The 19,246-nt window shown below is 47.0% G+C and overlaps 1 protein-coding gene across 1 annotated transcript in view; it reads right to left on the bottom strand.

Moving 5' to 3' along the window:
- Window positions 1-19,246, bottom strand: part of oprk1 (opioid receptor, kappa 1) — a 75,699-nt gene that overhangs the window by 11,566 nt on the left and 44,887 nt on the right. The window contains exon 3 of the mRNA XM_072467773.1: window positions 8,249-8,601. Within this exon, the coding sequence (XP_072323874.1) occupies window positions 8,249-8,601 (353 nt within the window). The remainder of the gene's footprint in view (window positions 1-8,248; window positions 8,602-19,246) is intronic.

The following is a 19,246-nucleotide window of genomic DNA, read 5'->3' as shown; positions in this document are numbered from 1 at the left end:
TCCCTCAACAATAATCAGAGGTAACTGGGTATCTTGTTGCTGCCATGACACTGGAGTCACGGTTGTTCCCAAAACATTTAGGGTCTCCCCGTATACGTCGCCAATTTGGCTGTTGTCTCACTCAAGTCCAAAGGCTGAACACCTCTTTTAAGCTTTTCAAACATTTGTTCACCGACAATTGTGGCTGACCACCCGGTGTCGACCTCCATCTTTAGTGGCCTTCCATTTTTTGTGAGGACTATCTTAATTGGGGCTGTTTTACTCACTCTCACGATATTAAATCTCTATATTTCAGGTTCTTCATCTGTGTTCCGCTCCACTTTGTTCACTGGAGCATTAGTTTGCTGTTTTTTTTAATTGTCATGTTTCGATGGGTGCATTAATGTGCTTGGATATGGCCCTTCCTTTTGCACTGAAAACAAATACACTCTCTACAGCAACATGATTTCTGGGGTGACCCCCCCACATTAATACCAGTCATCTTGATTTCTGGGCTGACGGCCTAATTTTTCCTGACCACCGATTTATAATCCTGTTCCTGGGATTGTGGCTGAACATCCCCTGTGCCTGTCAATCTGGCTGTTTACCTTGCAGCCATACCACTCCACAACTAGTTCACCTTGCCCTCTTGCATGCTTTGAAGCTCTGACGCGAACTTCTCAGCGCACCCAGTTGCCTTGGCGATCTTGATTGCTCTGTCTAGCGTAATCGTTCTTTCAGCCAGAAGCTTCTTTTGCCCACTTCTATTGCCCACTTGCTAAACGATCAAGCAGCATGTCACCTCGTGCTGCACCGAACTTGCAATTCTCGGCTATTTGTCTGAGTCTCGCAACAAAGATGGAAGTTTATCCTGGGTCCCTGATGACCGAGTTGAACTTGTATCACCACTGTAGTATGATTGAGGGTCTGGGTTTGAAATGTTTCCTGACCAGCTTCACAAACCGGCCAAATTACTTCATGTCAGAAGCCTCTGTCAAATTTCTTATAAGGTTGTGGGTTGTTGTCCCACAAACTGTTAATAGGTTAACTTTCTGTTTCTCTTCCTCCGTTATTTTGTTTGCCGTGAAGAAGAAATGGAACCCCTCATTATACTGGCTCCACCCTTCGGCCTCCTTGTTGAATGGATCTAACTTCCCAATCATGGCCATTTTCCACTCACTGTTCTTTGCCATCCTTGACGCTTCCCGACTCTGTGTCCATCTTGGAGGTTTTTCCTCCCCTCATTCAAATTCAATGACTGCGAGCTTGCAAACAATCTGGTTTATACTCATCGCCAATGTGGCTGCTCGAGGGAATACCAATTAAACGGTAGTAAGGAAGAATGAAGTGTTTATTGACAACTAACAAGGGCAACCTATATACAGACACAAAGTTGCTATACAGATATTAACGCTCTGGTTCCCGGGTTCACTTTGACTAGAGCCCTGCTCCCCGGGCCCCACACTGTTCCCTCATTAGTCAGGTTTGCACACCTCCTGCATGATAGGCCCCGAGCCAGCCACATGGACCGCGAGAGAGTGCCCCATTAAACAGGCCATCCTACCACACGTATTATTCAAGAAAATTACAAATGATCCCTTTACAATAGATGCAATCTCTCAAAAGTCCTTTTCAAACATTCTTAAAAACAAGTACAGAATTCCGCAGACCTTTTAAAGAAATGACAAATTTTCCTTACTGTACTGCTTCTGGGTCAAATGTTATCACAGCATTTGTTTAAGATTCCTTTGATTAAAACATGAATAATTGTACTGGGAATTCATGGGATAAAGCTGTACTGAACACAATGGATAGGATTTTCTGCACCAAGTCTGGACAATTCCCACAACGGGCGGGGCTGAGAAATGTACCCCATTATCCTCTTAACTGAATGTTGAACTAATGAACAAACTGGAATATTAATAGGAAAATAGAACATATTTTGTAAGAGAACTGTAAATCAATTTCAGCAACATCTTTACATATTATAGTGAATTATATTGGAAACCTTTAATTGAAAGAAATGAATTGAAGTGTGTTTAATGGTTATGTAGTAAAAGGCCTGGATCCATAAGTAAGGCTTGGTAATGAACTATACGCAAATGATTAATGCAGAATTTCTGCTTGGCCATTAGCTTTTCATGACAAGATTCATTTGCTGCAATTTGTAACCAGATGAAAATGATTTGGGCAGCAATTAGCATGCAGGTTATTCACCTGAAAATCAGCCCGAGTGTATCTTGGTGAGCAGATGTAAAGTGGATAAATTTAGATAATTACCTCAAGAAACATTATATCACAAATTATAAATTATGAAAGTGACAATGTGAAAACTGGTTTGCTGTCTTTTTCCTACGTCATTTTTTTTCAAATAGATGATTGACATTTGAAAATTAATTGCATATATAGAAATTGCGCTACCTATGTATGATTTATCAACCAATTTCAAAATGTTGTGTTTCAGCTTTTGTTGCCATGGGAACACTGGAAGACTCTTAACCATCAAGGCTAATGCCTGTAAAGTCACAAGTGCCCAATTCTAGCAATTTATAACCTCACTGTTATTCTCACTTAAAGAATGACTGAGAAGTTTTATATTTTCACAAGCTGTAAAATTAGTTCTTGTTTTCCTCCTAAAGTAATTAAATTAATTCTCACTTTCCTGTTTACATCTACCAGCAACTGATTTTGTCTTTCTTTGTTCACTAATCAGAAGAAAATATAGAGTTGAGTATCAAGCACCATTTTCCACTTTGTATCCGTAATCTACATTTTCATCAAAATTAGCAAAGAGAGGAAAATATATCCTTTGGTAAGTTATTTTGGAGCATCAACTAGATAGGGCCAAATTCTCAAGATGCAATATTGGTGGGCAAGGCGTTGTAAGGGGAATGCAATTTTGTAAAATTAATCCTTAAATGTTCATACAGCAGCTTCAGACAATATAATTTCTAAATTCATGCTACTTATTAAGGTACCGTTCACAGTGCTATAGATTAACCTGAGTACTACGGCTCCAATACTTCAACCAAATTAGCCAAAGATAGATTAAACACCCTTGTTTAAGTCAATTGTACCTACATATCTTACACTCCCTCCTGCGCATTATAGTTTAGATGGGAAATTAATGATTCTGCGGGCTGCAATGTCTGAGGAAAATCAGTTTAATGATCACTAAATCTAAATGGACAAAACAAAAACAATGCTGAACACCACAAGAAAAAATGTATTTTATATAACCATCAATGCTGCATGGTTTTATGGGAATGAAGGCATAAAACTGCAGCAAGCTGATGTCTGCTAATCCTACCAAAAGTGAACAAGTGCTACACATGAAACAGATTGTCACACAATTAGGCTAGTGCCAATTTTATTTTTGACTTAGTTATGCACTCAATAATGCCAAGTGAAAACTTTTGACATCGGATATTCGGAGGTGTTAACTGAATTACCGAGCAAGCGACCAAGAGAAGTCCCTATTTCTCATCTACACACTATCCCTTCCTAAACAATGATAGATCCCACATGTACACTAACTTGGGAGAGACCGAGGGGTTTGACTCAGTGGAGACCAGGGATGGACTTGCAGATCAACGGGTCGACTTGGGGAGACTGGGCGTTGGCTCAGGGGTGATGGGGGTTTTCTTGGGGGACTCTGGGGGTTGACTTGGGGGATATCAAACGGTTTACTTGGGGAAGACTGGGGGTTGACTCAGGGAGAGAATGTCGTGGGGGGGGGGGGGGGGTGAAAACTGTCAAGTGTCAAAAGCATAATTCCTGAGGTTGCCTTTTATTGCTGGGCTACAGGCTTTTTGGAAGTGCCGCACAGAGAAAAGGAAGCCTGGGCACTGCATTTGTGCAGTGGGGGCCCGGGCAGTCATCAGAGACTGATAGTTCTACTCAATACTGGAGGAAGGTTGGCGGGGGGGTAGGCTTCTGGAGGCAGGACGTTGACAAGGGCAAGGCGAATGAAAAAACATGTCAGTTATCATTACACCTTCACAGCTGAGATTTTTCAGCTGTCACTCAATTGACATGCATGTCAAGTGTCTAAAGCATCGTTCCTGAAGTTGCCTTCTGTTGCTGGACTAAAAGGCTTCTTGGAAGGGCCTCACAGAGAAAAGAGAAGCCTGGGTCACTGTGGAGGCAGGATGTTGACAAGGGCAAGGCTAATGAAAAAACATGTCAGTTATCATTACATCTTCACAGCTGAGATCGTTCAGTTGTAACTCAATTGATAAGCCTGGAGTCTAACTACTCATGCAATTATGCCCACTCAAGCACCACTTTTGTTTGTGAGCGACACTGATTGCTGCTCAGCAGTTCACCCTTTGCACACTGACTTCCAAAATCGCTGGTGGCTATACTGTGCTTCCAGCATTGGCCAACTGGGAAAGCAAATACATTCCCTTCAACAGTTAGCAACAGCACACTGTCCAAGAAGAGCATTTCTAACCATTGATTGTGTGCTGAGGTGCATTTTGACAACTGGCCCCCTTAGACCAGGGTATGCGAAAGGCCTTAAGAGCGAAGTTTGGGACAATGCCTGCACCTCATTTGAGAGCTCAGGATGCAGTGGAGTGGCCAAAATTATGGCCACTCAGTCATGTAGTGTGGGGCAAGGGTGATAAAGGGCCCAACCAGCAGGCGTCTGGGCACCAACGTGGTAGCCAGGACATGATTATGTGGGCTTTGAGAGGCATTTACCGAGGATGAATGTGCAAAGAGTGGTCCTCCGGAGACAGAAACAAATCATCAAGTCTCTCTCTTGATACTGCAGTGAGAACATACAAAACCTGGAACCTGGTATACGCGCTGTCATTTTTCTCACTCAGAGGCAGGAGAGAAGAAAATGTCAATGGAGGCACAGGCTCTCCAAAGGCAGGAGCAGAAATGTGAAGAGGAAGGGGCGGCAGGGCCTGCTCTGCACACAGAGGATGAGCCCCAGAGAGCTGTAGTTCAGAGGTGCCTCACTAGACCCAGGGACTATAGACATTGCTGAACATACCTGCAGATATCTAAGAACCAGTGCCTCTGAAAACTATGCATGTCTGGGGAAATGGTTGGTCACAACTGCCATGTTCTGCAGGATTTGGTGCCACGGGGATTTGAAGGGCATCCAGTGTTGCTGAAAGTTACAGTGGCGTTAAATTTTTACGTTAATGGTTCCTTTCAGGGCTTCAAGGGTGAGTTCTGCAGGATTTTGTAAGCCTTCATGCCCAAGTGCATCAAGGGGGTGACAGATGGAATGTTCATGAGGCGGCACAAATTTGCCCATTTCAACCAGGATCAGGCAAAGCAGGATGCAAGGCTTTGCAAAAATCTACGGCCTTCCACAGAAGCAGGGTGCCATCGACTTCATTCACATGGCACTCAGATTTCCAGAACATTAAACAGTGAACCACAAGGGCATCCACACGCTGAATATTCAGCTGGTCGGTGACTTCACCAAACACGTCCTTCAGGTGTGTGCTCAATTCTCAGGGAGTGTGCACGATTCCTACAATCTGAGCCACCCTCAGGTCCATGACATGTTTCAGGGTCTACAGCGGCTGCAGGGTTGGCTCCTTGGGAACATGGGCTACCCACTGAGGAGGTGGCTGATGAAGCCTGTTTGTAGGCCACAAAGTGCAGCTGAGACAAGGGGCAATGAGACTACTGCTACAACTCGCACTTTGATGGAATAGACCGTTGGGATGCTGATGATGAGGTTTTGGTGCCTGGACTTCTTTGTAGAGGGCAACCTTGATCCGATTATAACCGGCCTGCCACTTGGCCAACTCTGCACCTATTTCCAGGTTAATCCTCAGCACTTTTCCTTCCCATGTGCACTTTCTGGTTCCCTTCACCCACCTCAGTATCTTTTCCTTGCCGAGAAAATGATGCAACTGCTCGAACATCGTCCTCGGCGGTTCCCCCGCCCTCAGCCTTCTCCTCAATGCCCTGTGCACTCGATGCACCTCGGGAGGGCAGTCATAGACCTCCTCCCCCATCAACCTCTCAAACTTATTCGCCACGTACTCTATGGCCTGCCTTCCCTTAATCATTTCAGGCAGCCCCCCGAGCCAGATATTCTGCCTCTGGAATGATTCTCCAGGTACTCCATCTTCTCCCACCACCTCTCCTGGCTCTCCGCCATGAGCACCATCTCTGCCTTCAATGAGGCTCTGCTTCTTGACAACTGCCCTATGTGGTTTCACTACCTTGACCAGGTCCTCTGAGGCCTCCTGCCTCTGCTGCTGAAACTTAGCATAGAGGACGTCCACCAGTTGTTCAGTAGTCCACAACGACACCCAGAACACTCCGCCACATTTTCCTCTGTCACAGTTCGAATGACCTCTTAGCCAGACTACAGCCTCTTACGCATTTAACCTTCCTCTTATTTGTAATAATCAAACCACCCAGGCTTACTTTCTGGCAGACTTCAAAGCAGATCACATGACTTCTTTCATTTACCCTAAATTTAAAACTACTGTCCCAAAATATAATAATCTGATAAACCACATAGCTGTAAAAAGGGTGATTGTTAAAAGAATCAGAGGCGACATGAGGAACCCATTTTTTTAAACTAAGGGGCACTTTAGCATGGCTAATCCACCTACACTGCATACCTTTGGGTTGTGGGGGTGAGACCCACGCAGACTCGGGGAGAATGTGCAAACTCCACACGGACAGTGACCCGGGGCCGGGTTCAAACCCGGGTCCCTGGGTCTGTGAAGCAACAGTGCTAACCACTGTGCTACCGTGCCGCCCCGACACCCTGGTAACAAGGGTGATGGTAACAGATTTAATATTAGCATTTAAAATTGTATAAGTACTGAAATAAAATAATTTGCTGAACTATGGAAAACAGAAGGAGATGGAATTAATTGGATGACTCCACCATGAGCCAGTGTAGGCATGATGATGGACCTCCATCCGTGCTGTATCATTCTATGATCTTATGAATTCTGAGTCCCTCCAATCCTGATTTCTCGCGCAACTCCCATTTTAATTGCTCCAAGACTGGTGGCTGTGCCTTCAGCTGTCCAAGTTCTAAGGGTGGAATTTTCATGGATATCGGCCATAGTCGATCGCAGGCAGGAAAGGCAGCATTGAAGACGCAGGCGGCAACAGCAGCTTTCTCCACGGTATCGTTCTGGACTTCAGCTTAAAAAACCTCAAGAGGCGGGTCGCACAACATTACACTGATTGAGCCTGCCCTACCAGCAACCTGGTATCTCAAAGATTGGGGCACCATTTTTAAAGGCTACCCCAGCGGACAAGTGTTCACAAGGACCGGCCCTCCCCCACATCCCTCCCCTGGCACTGTCCCCTGGCAATGTCCCCTGATAATGCCCGGAGGCAGTACCTAGGCAATGCCAGGAACCTTGCTAGGTGGTAGTGCCCAGGCATGACCCTCTCCTACCTGAGCAATGTACTCACCTGAGCTCCTCTGGGAGGTGTGCTCGCCAGGTGCATGTCTTAGGAGATCAGTCAGGCTTCGCGCCGGTCTGCCATTATATCAACATTGGGAAATACCGGTCTGCCACTGGCGGGGAGAGTGTACAATCGCGCCACGCATTTACGTCGGTGTGAAATGCGATTTGGACTTCTCAAGAGACTTTCTGCTTCCATTGCCAAACCTGCCTGAGTAAAACAGGGGTGGAAAATCCTGACCATAAACATTTCTGTTATTCTACGTCTCTCTCCTCTGCTAAGGATCTCCTTAACGTCTACCTCTTTGGCAAAGTCTGTGCCATATGTCCTTAAATGGCTTGGTGTCAAATCTTGACTGATAACGCTTCTTAAAAGCATCTTGGGAAGATTCAATATCTTAAAGGTTCTTTCTTTACATTACAGAGCAACATCATATAGTGCTGGGGTTTTCTGGTCCTTCCTTGCGGTGGGATCTTCCGGTCTCGCTGAAGACGACCTTGCGACATATTCCCCGGCAGCGGGACGGCTGAGCCTCCCAAAACGCTGCAGCAATAGCCAATGGTGAGCTGCCTCCGCGGCTGGGGAACAGACTGTGCCGGGGTAGGGAGGGGGTGAGATTCCTGCCTATTGGCTGCTTTATTGTCTTTTAATTTTCTCTAAAACCTTTGTTTTTGCATATTCAATGGCTTAAACTTCATTAAAACTCATTAGTGTGAGTGAAGGGTGAACAAAAGTCAGAAAAATAAATTAACCACGCAGAAATGAAATACATTAAAATAAAAATCAGGCTTCATGAATACTTTGTAACCACGTGAATGAAGTTGATTTTGTTAAAGCTTCAAAAACTCACCATCCCTTGTCCCAGTGCCCCCGAGCACGATAACTGGTATGCCAATAACTGAGGCAAGAAGCCAGATACAGACATTTATTACTTTTGCATTTAAAGGAGTACGGAAATCCAATGCCTTCACTGGATGGCACACAGCAATATATCGGTCAATGCTCATCATTGTCAATGTGAAGATGCTGGTAAACATGTTGTAATAATCAATGGAGACGACTATTTTACACAACATGCCTCCAAATGGCCAAGACCCCATTAAATAGTCAGCACTCTGGAAGGGCATTGTGCTTGTTGCTAGAGCATCTGCTGCGGCAAGATTGAAAATATATATATTGGTAGCTGTCTTCATCTTGGTGTGTCTGGAAAGAAACATATAAAGCTGTTTTAGTTGGCATGACCGTTCATAGTCATACAAAATGACAAGTACAAGTAAAATTAAACCTGGCACTGATATACATATCATTCAGAAATTAAATGCTAGAGACATAGAAACATACAAAATATGAGCACGAGTAGGTCATTCAGCCCTTCGAGTCTGCTACACCATTCAATGTGATCATGGCTGATAATCTGTCTCAATGCCATAGTCCCGCTCTCTCTCCATACACCTTTACAGTCTAGAAATCTAATCTACTACCTACTTAAATATATTCAGAGATTTGGCCTCCAAAGCCTTTTGCGGTAGAGAATTCCACAGGTTTACCACCCTCTGGATGAAGAGGTTTCTCCTTATCTCAATCCTAAATGCCCTACCCCGTATCCTGAGACTGTGACTGTTTATGGTCCATGATTATCATAAAGTGTCGACTGTAGACCTATGGATGAAATTACTTCACTCTGAATATCACGGCCAGACACTCTTTTCCGCTTTTTGCATATCGTCGTTCTGCATCTGCCAGAGTTCGTGCCGCATATGAAATCAGTCTCTCGGTGCCATCATCCCAACGATGGGAGAGGACTGCCACTACTCTATAGGGTGAAGCATCATAAGTTAGTATCAGCGGCTTTGTGGGATCATAGAGCGACAAGATATTCGGTGCCAGCATCTGTTCCTTCACTTTTGTGAATGCTTTGTCCTGCGGTGCCTGCCACAACTATTTTTTTTTTTTAGCTATGCGTGTAGGGGTGTCAATATGGTGGCCAGGTTATCATAGAATAGAATAGAATCTCTACAGTGCAGAAAGAGGCCATTCAGCCCCTGCTGCGATAGAGCACCCTACCTAAGCCCAATCCTCCATCCCTACCCCTGTAACCCCACCTACCTTTTGGCAATATAAGCATGGCCAATCCACCTAACCTGCATTACTTTGGACTGTGGGAGGAAACCGGAGCACCCGGAGGAAACCCACGCAGATCGGGGAGGACGTGCAAACTCCACGCAGTCACCTGAGGTTAGAATCAAACCCGGGTTCCTGCTACTGTGAGGCAGCAGTGCCACCGTGCCACCATGGGATAGGCATCCCTTGAAGGATATTTTCAGTTGTACACTGAAAAATAGCACACACCGATAAGACTCTAAAAGGTGTATTCATATAATTCCTTATAGGTATTGAAGGTGACAAACTTCCTGGAAGCAGTGTCGAATACCAGCTGGAAGTATACGCATAGCTCATGTCCAGCTTGGCAAACGTGTGGCCTCCAGCCAGCTTTGCGTAAAGATCTTCGATACACCAGTCAAGGCGGGAGGCTCTGTTGACAGTCAAATCATAGTCTCCGCAAAGACAGACCAACTTGTCGGGTTTTAGTACTGGAATCACTGGCACAGCCCATTCCATAAACTGTACTAGGCGTAATATGTCACAGCGCTCCAGACACCCAAGTTCAGCCTCTACCTTGACGAGAAAAGCATTGGAGACCGATCGTGTAATGAAATATTTAGGCAGGGCCTCTGGGTCCACATAGATCTTTACCCTTGCTCTTTTGGACTTGCCAAGTGATTCCTGAAGCATGTCCACTTCTGTGTCCACTTCCATTTTTAAGAGGTGACTACTAAACCGGAGTTTAATTTTGATAGGGGGAACTTTATGGGCGGTGATGCAGTTCAACTGCATTAGTTCGTCCTGTTCGGACTGGCAGATTTGCATGACCTGGGCCTGAGTTGGCTTTGGCTTCCGGACTGGGCGCACTGACAATTCTGGCAGTCTTGCCTTAGGCATATCCTTCGGCAGCAGATACAGCACTCTGGTGACTGCTCCCCGAAGTCCTCTGGGAAAACTTCGCTAATAGTTCTGGAGTTTCGCGGTCGTTGCCCTATGTCCTTGCATGCCATTGCTGAGTAATGACAAGGTAGTGGGTGGGGCGCAGAGGTGTAGTCTACAGGGAGGCCAGTTTTCCAATATGGGGGATGTCCTATACTGAGCACACTGCAATTCATTGAACGTTGTAGCTCCTGCACCCCTTTTTCGACATTCTCCAGGGACAACATCAGTTCTATGGCTCTTTTAAAATCAAGGGCGGATTATGCAAGCAGTTTTTTCTGTGTCGCGACATTGTTTATCCCACATATCAGCCGGAACTGTAGCATCTCTGGCAGGGATGGTCCATACTCACAGTGCTTGGTCAGTTTCCTGAGTATGGTCAGGAACTCAGTTACAGGCTCTCCTGGGAGTCTTCCAGCTGTTTAAACCGTAGCGCTGCAGAATAATTGATAATCTCGGGTCGTAGTAGTTTGCCACTAAGTCCGCCAGTTCAGTAAAGGCTTTTAAATCCGGGGCTGCTGGGTAAGTCAGACTCTAATGACACCGAATATCTGGGCTGCACAGGCAGTCGAAAGGATTACCTTCTATCGGTCGTCACTCTCTATGCCATTTGCATGAAAGAAATCGCGCATTCTTTCAATGCACTGGGGCCAACCCTCCACACCTGCATCATACGGCTTGCGTTTCCCAAGTAATGGCATTTCCGGGTTCCCTTCATACACTTCTTACTAGAGGCATTTTTCTTTTAAGAAGGGCTGCCCAGAATCACATTCTTGCTCCTCATCGCCAGTGTAATAATCCAGGAGACACAAAGAGAATGGTTAAATAAAATTTAGTTGACATGCAACACCAGTGTCTGGGCCCGGGACCAACCAGAACACCCAGGAACACTCAGTTCGGGTCTGGCACTGGCCGAGGTGCTTATGTGGCACTGCATTTAAAAGGCTCGATAATGAGTTCCAGCTGGCCGAGTTCCTGTCTGTTACCATGGGAACTCATACTCAATGAGCCCCACAGGGCGATCAATGAGTGATTCCTCATTATCCTCATGAGAGTTATCGCAAACATACCATTTGCCTTCTTAACTACCTGCTGTACCTGCATACTTGCTTTCAGTGATTGATGCACAAGGACACCCTTTGAAATCAACATTTCCCAATCTGTTATTATTTAAATAATACTCTGCCATGCATTTGCCCACTCACTCAACTTGTCTAAATCACCTTGAAGCCTCTTAACATCCTCCTCACCACTTACACTACCACCAAGTTTCATATCATCACCAAACATGGAAATATTGCATTTTGTTCCCCCATCCAAATCATTGAGATACACTGGGCATGATCGAACTTCATCGTCGCGCCCGACTCCGTGATGTGACAAGGCTGTTAAATTAGGAGGCCTTGCAAGATCTAACAGGATCTCGCAAGACGTCGCGATCTGGATCTCGTCCATTAGGCTCATTTAAATATGTCTGCGCCAGATTATCCCAGTGCACAGGTGCTAACGCCCGTGTCTGGGAGACCTCGGCATGGTGCCGTTTAGCACAAACATGGACATGGTGCAATGGAACCTGAAGGCCATTGGAGACCCATGGGTGGTCAGAGACAGCACAGGGTGGCACCCTGGCACTACCTGTGTGACCTGGGCAACTTGGTACTGCCAGGCTGGCATCTTGGCACTATCGCCCTGGCACTGCTAAGGTGCCCAGGTGGCACTTCCAGGCTGGCAGTGCCAAGGTGCTTATGTGGCACTGCCAAGCTGGCAGTGACAAAGTGCCCAGGGGGCATTGCCAGGCTGGCAGGGACACTGATAGGATGGTAGTGCCAGGGTGCTCAGGTGCTAGGGTGACACTGCCAAGGGCAGGGGCCTGAGGGAGGCTATGCTCATGAAAGGGGTATGGAGGGTATGAAGGATGGGGGATGAAGGGCTGGTATGAAGGAACCTCCTAAATGTTGGGGAGGTGAAGGGTGGGGGTCTTGAAAGGTGAGGCCCAAAAGGGGGAGGGGTGGGGAGGCGTGAAAAGGGAGGCCCTCTGGGACCCCATAGCAGGATATCCTCACTTGGAGGGGTGTGGGGTAATGCGCGTTTGACATTGCCCAGGGGTGGGGTTGTGGGAGAACCTCATGCTCACTTAGCGATTGGGAGCGCGATTTACCGGCCGCATTGTGCCTGGCATGGACCTGGGTGATGCTGGTTAAATAGTGTGAGAGGTTTGCAATCTGGTGGCCTGCTTGCGGTGGCGGGTTGCGGATCCTGCCCTAAAGGTGGGGAGACACCAACTGACACCAATTAAAACCAATTTACATCTCATTAGCGAGATGGAAGTCAAATCTAATCCGCCTATCCGGCTCCCCAGCAAGAGGTCACATGGGTGCAGTTTAGCGCTCCTATTTAAAAAGGACAAGCTGCGCAATGGCTGCTGAGGGCAGCTGAGGTTGTGAGTAGCCATTTCCATCCCGGCATGCAACTCAGGGACACTGGAGCAGCTCCCCCAGAGCTCGGGAGGGATAGAGGACCCCAAGGTGGGGGGTGTGGAGGGGGAGGGGGGGTGGGCCTGATCGGGGGTCTGGGCGACATAGGTCGGGGGTCGCTCCTGGGCCAGCAGGGGTATTGAGGGGCTTGGTATTTGCGGCGCCTACAAGCCATCCTCCAATATTCATCAGACCCATAACAGGGGCAACTACAGCTGCTGCCTCTCTGTCCGACAAAACACTTCCAGGACAGAGCCCCATTTTTTGTTATATGCTGAAGGTCATCTTAATTCCCTTTGGCTGTGAGCAGCCTCCAGCTGTGCAGCTGATGGCTACTGCTAGGAATTGGCATTGTTAGTTATGTGAGCCTGTCACAGCTCTCAAGTGGTGCTGCAGGTTGTGTTTGCCTCTTGCTTTTGCTTTTACCTGCAAATGCCTGGAAGCTGTGTGTTTGTTTGCTGCCACCTATTTTGTTTCTGTGGCCTGGAGTAAGGAAATGGAAAATGGTAAAATGACCTGCTGCCTGGGCTGGAGAAGTGGAAGGGGAGCTCTTTCTCTCTTCTGGTATGCTCTGGGTTGGTGCGATTTTCCACTGCTGAGGAGTCGACTGTTGTGAGCTGCAGGAGGCGGAGAGAGAGGCAGATTGATCTGAATCAGCGACTTGATGAAGATTTTGAAGAAATGCTTTTGCAGATTGCTGGTGATTTGATTGTAAGTGTGGTGAGTACTGCATGTCTACCACCATGTCGCCATGAGTCAAATACGCTGGTGGTCGAGGCTATTTACTGCACCTCGAATGCCAGTGAAACATGTGGATACCGAACTTTGGTTCCGATGAAATTAGGCTGTATAAGAAGGCCTGTACGACTGAGGCTCATGAAAAGAGACTGATGCGTAAAATGACCAAACAGCAAGGATCCTCCATTCTGTTGAGGACATGCGAAGGATGATAGTGTTTTTTGTTTTCTTTGCACTAATGAACTATTGTAGCTTTGTGTTTGAACTGATATTCTGTAGTGAAAAGATATTTGTGTGTGTATGGCATGGTGCCTTTTCCTTGTTGATTAATGGTTAGTGTGATAGGTCAACTGTGAAGTAGTTGGTTTTCGTCTCTTTCTTGAACGTTTAATAAACAAAATATTCTCAAGCGCTGCTGCAGGATATGTTTGCTGCTTGCAGCTGCAAATGCCTGGAGGCTGCAGCTGCCAGGTTTCCTTCTTTTTCTGCAGCCTGAAAGAAGGTCAATTTTTTCCCAGATACCTAGAACGTGGAACACTGGGCTCAGGGGGACAGATAAGACCAGAAGGCAATGAGGCGTAAATAAATAAATAACCTTTTATTGTCACTAGTAGGCTTACATTAACACTGCAATGAAGTTACTGTGAAAAGCCCCTAGTCGCCACATTCCGGAGCCTGTTCGGGTACACTGAGGGAGAATTCAGAATTCTCAGCTGGTACGGGAATTAAACCCACGCTGCTAGCCTTGCTCTGCATCACAAACCAGCTATCTAGCCCACTGAGCTAAACTAGCCCCCTGTTTCCATGTTGATTAATGGTCAATATGATATGTGGAATGTTATGTAGCTGAATTTTAAATCTTTGTTATTGTAGACTGTTTTTGCCAATAAAATATTGCTCAAGTGCATTCTCGTGGGTACACGTGCCATGTCTCAGACGAGTGTTATTGTCTTGAATTCCAATCAAACTGCGATGCCTGGATACTTTGCCTGAATCCTGGGGGTGTCAGCACCACAGAGGCAGCAGCCAACAATCAAACACCCAAGAGCTGGGCTTCAACACTGGGAATATCCCCGTGACCAGAGGCTGAGTGTGTGGATCAGGGCAGGGTACCTGAGCTCGGTCCCCCTAATGTTCCCAGCAGGGGTCTGGGGTCTAGGGGCTTCTGCTGTGGGGGTGAGTGTGCAAAGCGGGCTTCTCCAGCACAATCGGCTTGGTGGATGGGACTCTGAGAGAAGACGGAACACTTTAGGGCATTTGAGGGTCCCGGGGTGGAAGCCCTAACTGATTGTCAGTCTCTTTCCTTCTCCCATTCCTTACAGGCAGCACGGTGGATGGTGTTGTCAAACCTGCAGTGGCAGCCCTAGCAGTGCGGGTGGCAGCCAGACGCAGGAGAAGGCTGCAGCAGCATCAACACAGGCTAGAGTTGGCACCCAATGTTCAGGGGGCCACCGCACACCCTGCAGACCCGGCCACCCATCTGGCCAAGGTGGGACCATGAGGGGGGCATCGATGACGGCCCAAGGTGTATGGGTGTCGTTGGTCATACGAGGAGATGACGGACAGCATGTGCTGCAGGAGACTCCTCCTCAACAAGGAGGTGGTGCGGCACCTGTGCCATGTCGGACCTGTCACACTGTGGAGGCGGAGGACGCCTGCTCCCGGTGGACATGAAGGTCACTACAGCCCTCAGCATTTATTGTCTAATCCAGTTCATATTTGTTTAGTGTCCTGTTATCATATCCTTTATAATAGACACTAGCAATTTCCCTACCACTGATGTTAGGCTAACCAGTCTGTAGTTCCCTTCCGCCTCCCTCCTTTTATAAATAGTGGGGTTATATTTGGCACTCTCCATTCTGCTAGGACTGTTGATAACCAACACATCCACTATTTTCATAGCCATCTCCTTTAGTATCCTGGGGTGTAGATATCAAGCCCTGGGGATTTATCAGCTTTTTTTCCCATTCTATCATCCAGCACTTTTTTTTAGTAATACTAATTTATTTCAATTCCTCCTTTTCATTGGACCCTTGGTCCCCCAGCATTTCTGGGTATTTATTTGTGTCTTCCTCTTGACAGAACTAAAATAGTTGGTTAATTGCTCTGCCATTTCCTTGTTCTTTGCTATCAATTCTCCTGTTTCGGACCTGCATTTGTCTTCACTAATCTTTTTCTTTTTAAAAGCTTTTAGAAGCTTTTTTGTTACTTTCAAGTTTACTCTTATACTTCATTTTTCCCCTCCTAATCAATCTCTTGATCCTCCTTTGCTGACTTCTAAACTGAAGGGCCTGTTCCTGTGCTGTATTGTTCTTTGTTCTTCAGAGCTTTGGACAAGTGTGGTATCATGACTGGTACAGGCTTGGAGGGCCGAAGGGCCTGTTCTTGTACTGTATTGTCTTTGTTCTCTGCTCCCAATCTTCAAGCTTACTACTTTTTCTAGCAACTTTATATAACTCTGCTTTGGATCTAATACTATCCATGTTTTATTATGTAAGCCATGATTGGACTGCTTTCCTTGTACTTTTACGCCAGAAAGGAATATATGACCATGATAGTGCATACATTCGTTCCTTAAGTATTAACCACTGTCTATTTACCGTCATGCCTTTTAATGAAGTTTCCCCAGTCTATCCTAGCCAGCTCATACCCTATATGTGGATCACAGTATCCATGGTTACTGTGTTAGTGAACCAGATGTGATTTACAGCAATTGACAATGGTTTCATGGTTATCCTTCAATTCCAAATTTTTTTGATTGAATTCAATTTTCACCAGCTGCCATGGCGAGATTCGAACCCGGGTCCCCAGGGAATGACTCTGGGTCTCTGGATGACTAGTCCAACAATATCACTACGCCTCTGCCACCCCTTGTTATTTCTTAGCTCCACCCAAACTGATTCTACATATAGATTTCCTGAACCAATATGGTCCCTCACTGTTGTACTGATTTCATCCTTAATGAACAACACCACCCCAACTCCTTTTCCTTTTTGCCTGCCCTTCCTAAATATCAAGCACCCTTGCATATTCAGTTCCCAGCCTTGGACACCCTACAGTCATGTCTCTGTAATCGCCATCATATCATATCCGTTTACATCTGTTTGCGCTGCAAATTCATCTAACGTATTGTGAATGCTTCATGCATTCAGATACTTTGTCTTTAGACTTGTCTTTTTGACGTTTTTGCACTTTGCTTTTGCACTGTGGCCCTATTGCTGTTAGCCTTTTCCTCTGCCTTCCACTTTTGCTTTCTACCTTTTTGCTTTTCTATCATTTCTATTTTTGTTTCCTTCTCTTGTATCTCCCCGCTCAGGTTCCCAACTTATACTGTTAGTGCCAATGATATATTCATTTATATAGTTGATGTGCCTATCTTAGATACCAACCAATTAAATAAAAATCTCTAAAAGCAACATATTGCGCTGAATTTTGCTGCAGATGTCAGGAACCTGATGATGTTGGGATCATTTGTGAATCCTGATGAAATATGATTCAGTAGCATGCCCGCTAGCCTAATTTTCCAGTGGGTAGTTAATCAACAGGTCCCCCCCGCCTCCGCCTGTTCACCGTCCAATTAAGATGGAAGGCGGGTGTCAAAAAGGGAACCTCTGGCCAGTAAAGGCCACTACGAGAAAGACTGACAACCCCAGCTGTGTAGCCAGGGGAGTGCAGCTGAGGCCCAAGCAGCAGGAGGGGCAGGGAAGCGCTGCAACAGCCATTAGAATCAGAGGAGTGGCTGAGACATGAAGAACCTCATGGCGGTCCATCTGCAGGGATTGCACATACAATGGCAAGGTTGTGCGATGGGGAGACGGCAACCATGTGATTTTGTGCTGGCATCAGTTAAATCTCAATCATGCGTAATGCAGCCTCCAACTCCCACTGTACAGCCACCTCCTCTGAGCAGGATATGGATGGGAATGTGGGGTTGGGGGTGGGGGGCATTGGTCTGGGAGTCCTGTGTGAGACTAGCAAGATTGCAGTCCACTCATGAAATGCCCATTAATTGGCTCAACCATCTGCCCACTGCTAGGTATATTGCCATTGCTCGTGTTCTCCTGTCTCCAGAAGAAGTGCAAGGTGGCAGGAATGCTCAACCTTTTCAGTTCAGAATTCCACAGGCCCCTTCTCCAAAGGCACCTCCATGGGCCTGGGAAAGGTCTGGTCATTGTGACCTGCTCTCAAATACCAATTCACTTGCTCTGGAGGATAATAATGGGGTGAATTCTGATTGGAATAGTATGTTCTCCCGCCGGAGGAGAATTGCACCCGTTTTAAGATCCCCTGAGACTGCAAAGCAGGGTGCAATTCTGTATCCTTTGCCATGCAAATTTATGCATGGCATGGAATACGAAGGATACCCGAGGGAATCCCGCTATCGGGCCGTCATTTCAAGTAGGCGGCCCGATAACAAAGTCCTGTTGCTGGCCACCACCCCCCCTCCCCTGTAGTATGGGGGTGACCCGACCTGCTCATCCACAGAGACTATAGGAAAGTGATGAATGGCTTGCATGTTGATGGATCTGCAGGGTTGAAAGGTCACAGCCGTTCTCCTTTGAGGAATGGACACATGGGGTTTCCAGGTAAGTATTACAGCTGTAATTGCTTTCACTGCCCTTGTCTGGACTGCTCACTAGCTTCCAAACAGAGGTCTATTTTCTGTGCGGAAGGAGGAGTGCCCTGGGGGGGGGGAGGGGGGGGGCGTGGGGTGTTTCTTGAGCCAGGGGCCCATATGGGAGTTCCCTTTAGCCAGGGTTTCCATGTGGGGGGTCCCTTTATTCAGGGGTCCCTTTGAGGGTCCCTTTATTCAGGGGGTCCCTGTGGGGGGGTCTCCCTATTTCAGCAGTCTCTGAGGAGGTCTCCCTATTACAGGGGTCCCTGGGCGGGGTCCCTTTGTGCAGGTGGTCCATGTGGGGTGTCTCCCTATTACAGGGCTTCCGGAGGGGTCTCTATTAAAGGAGTCCTTGGGGGGGGGGTCGGCCTATTACAGAGGTCTCTGGGGGGGTATCCTTATTACAGGGGTCCCTGTGGGCGCCTCCCTATTACAGTGGTCATGGGGAGGAGGGATGGATCCCTATTACAGGGGTCCTGGGGGGTGGGTCTCCTATTACAGGAGTCCCTGGGGGGAGGGGCATGGAGGTGGGAGCCTGATAGAGGAAGGGTGGGCAGATAGTGCATTATGGGTGTGGATGGTGGCCCTCGGACTTTGGGAGCAAGTCCCTTATGGAGTTGCCCTCTTAGCCAACAGCGTGGTTCACCGTGCCAGGGCCATGCTGGTAGAGACCACAAGTGATCTGCGCCCACATAATTCCTGGTCCTGGGACCAGAGCATATGGTGCCTGGACCACTAAATGGATGCAAATGGGTCATTAAGACCTATTTTCATTCCTTTATATCCTTCCGCTGGCGCGCGGTCCTAGACCACTATCCCGCCACCAGTGGGGGTCGGAGCATCGCGTACGGATCGGCTCCTGCCGCCGCCTGTACCCCGATGCCTGAGTCGGCCAACAGGGAATCCAGTTCAATAGATGTGCAATTTACAGAACATCTAAAACACATTTAACACTGGAAAATTCAAGCCATTGAAAAAA

The sequence above is a fragment of the Scyliorhinus torazame genome, chromosome 11 (assembly GCF_047496885.1).
Source record: "Scyliorhinus torazame isolate Kashiwa2021f chromosome 11, sScyTor2.1, whole genome shotgun sequence".
Lineage (NCBI taxonomy): Eukaryota > Metazoa > Chordata > Chondrichthyes > Carcharhiniformes > Scyliorhinidae > Scyliorhinus > Scyliorhinus torazame.
Note: the sequence above shows the minus strand (reverse complement) of the source record. Positions and strands in the feature narration are given on the sequence as shown.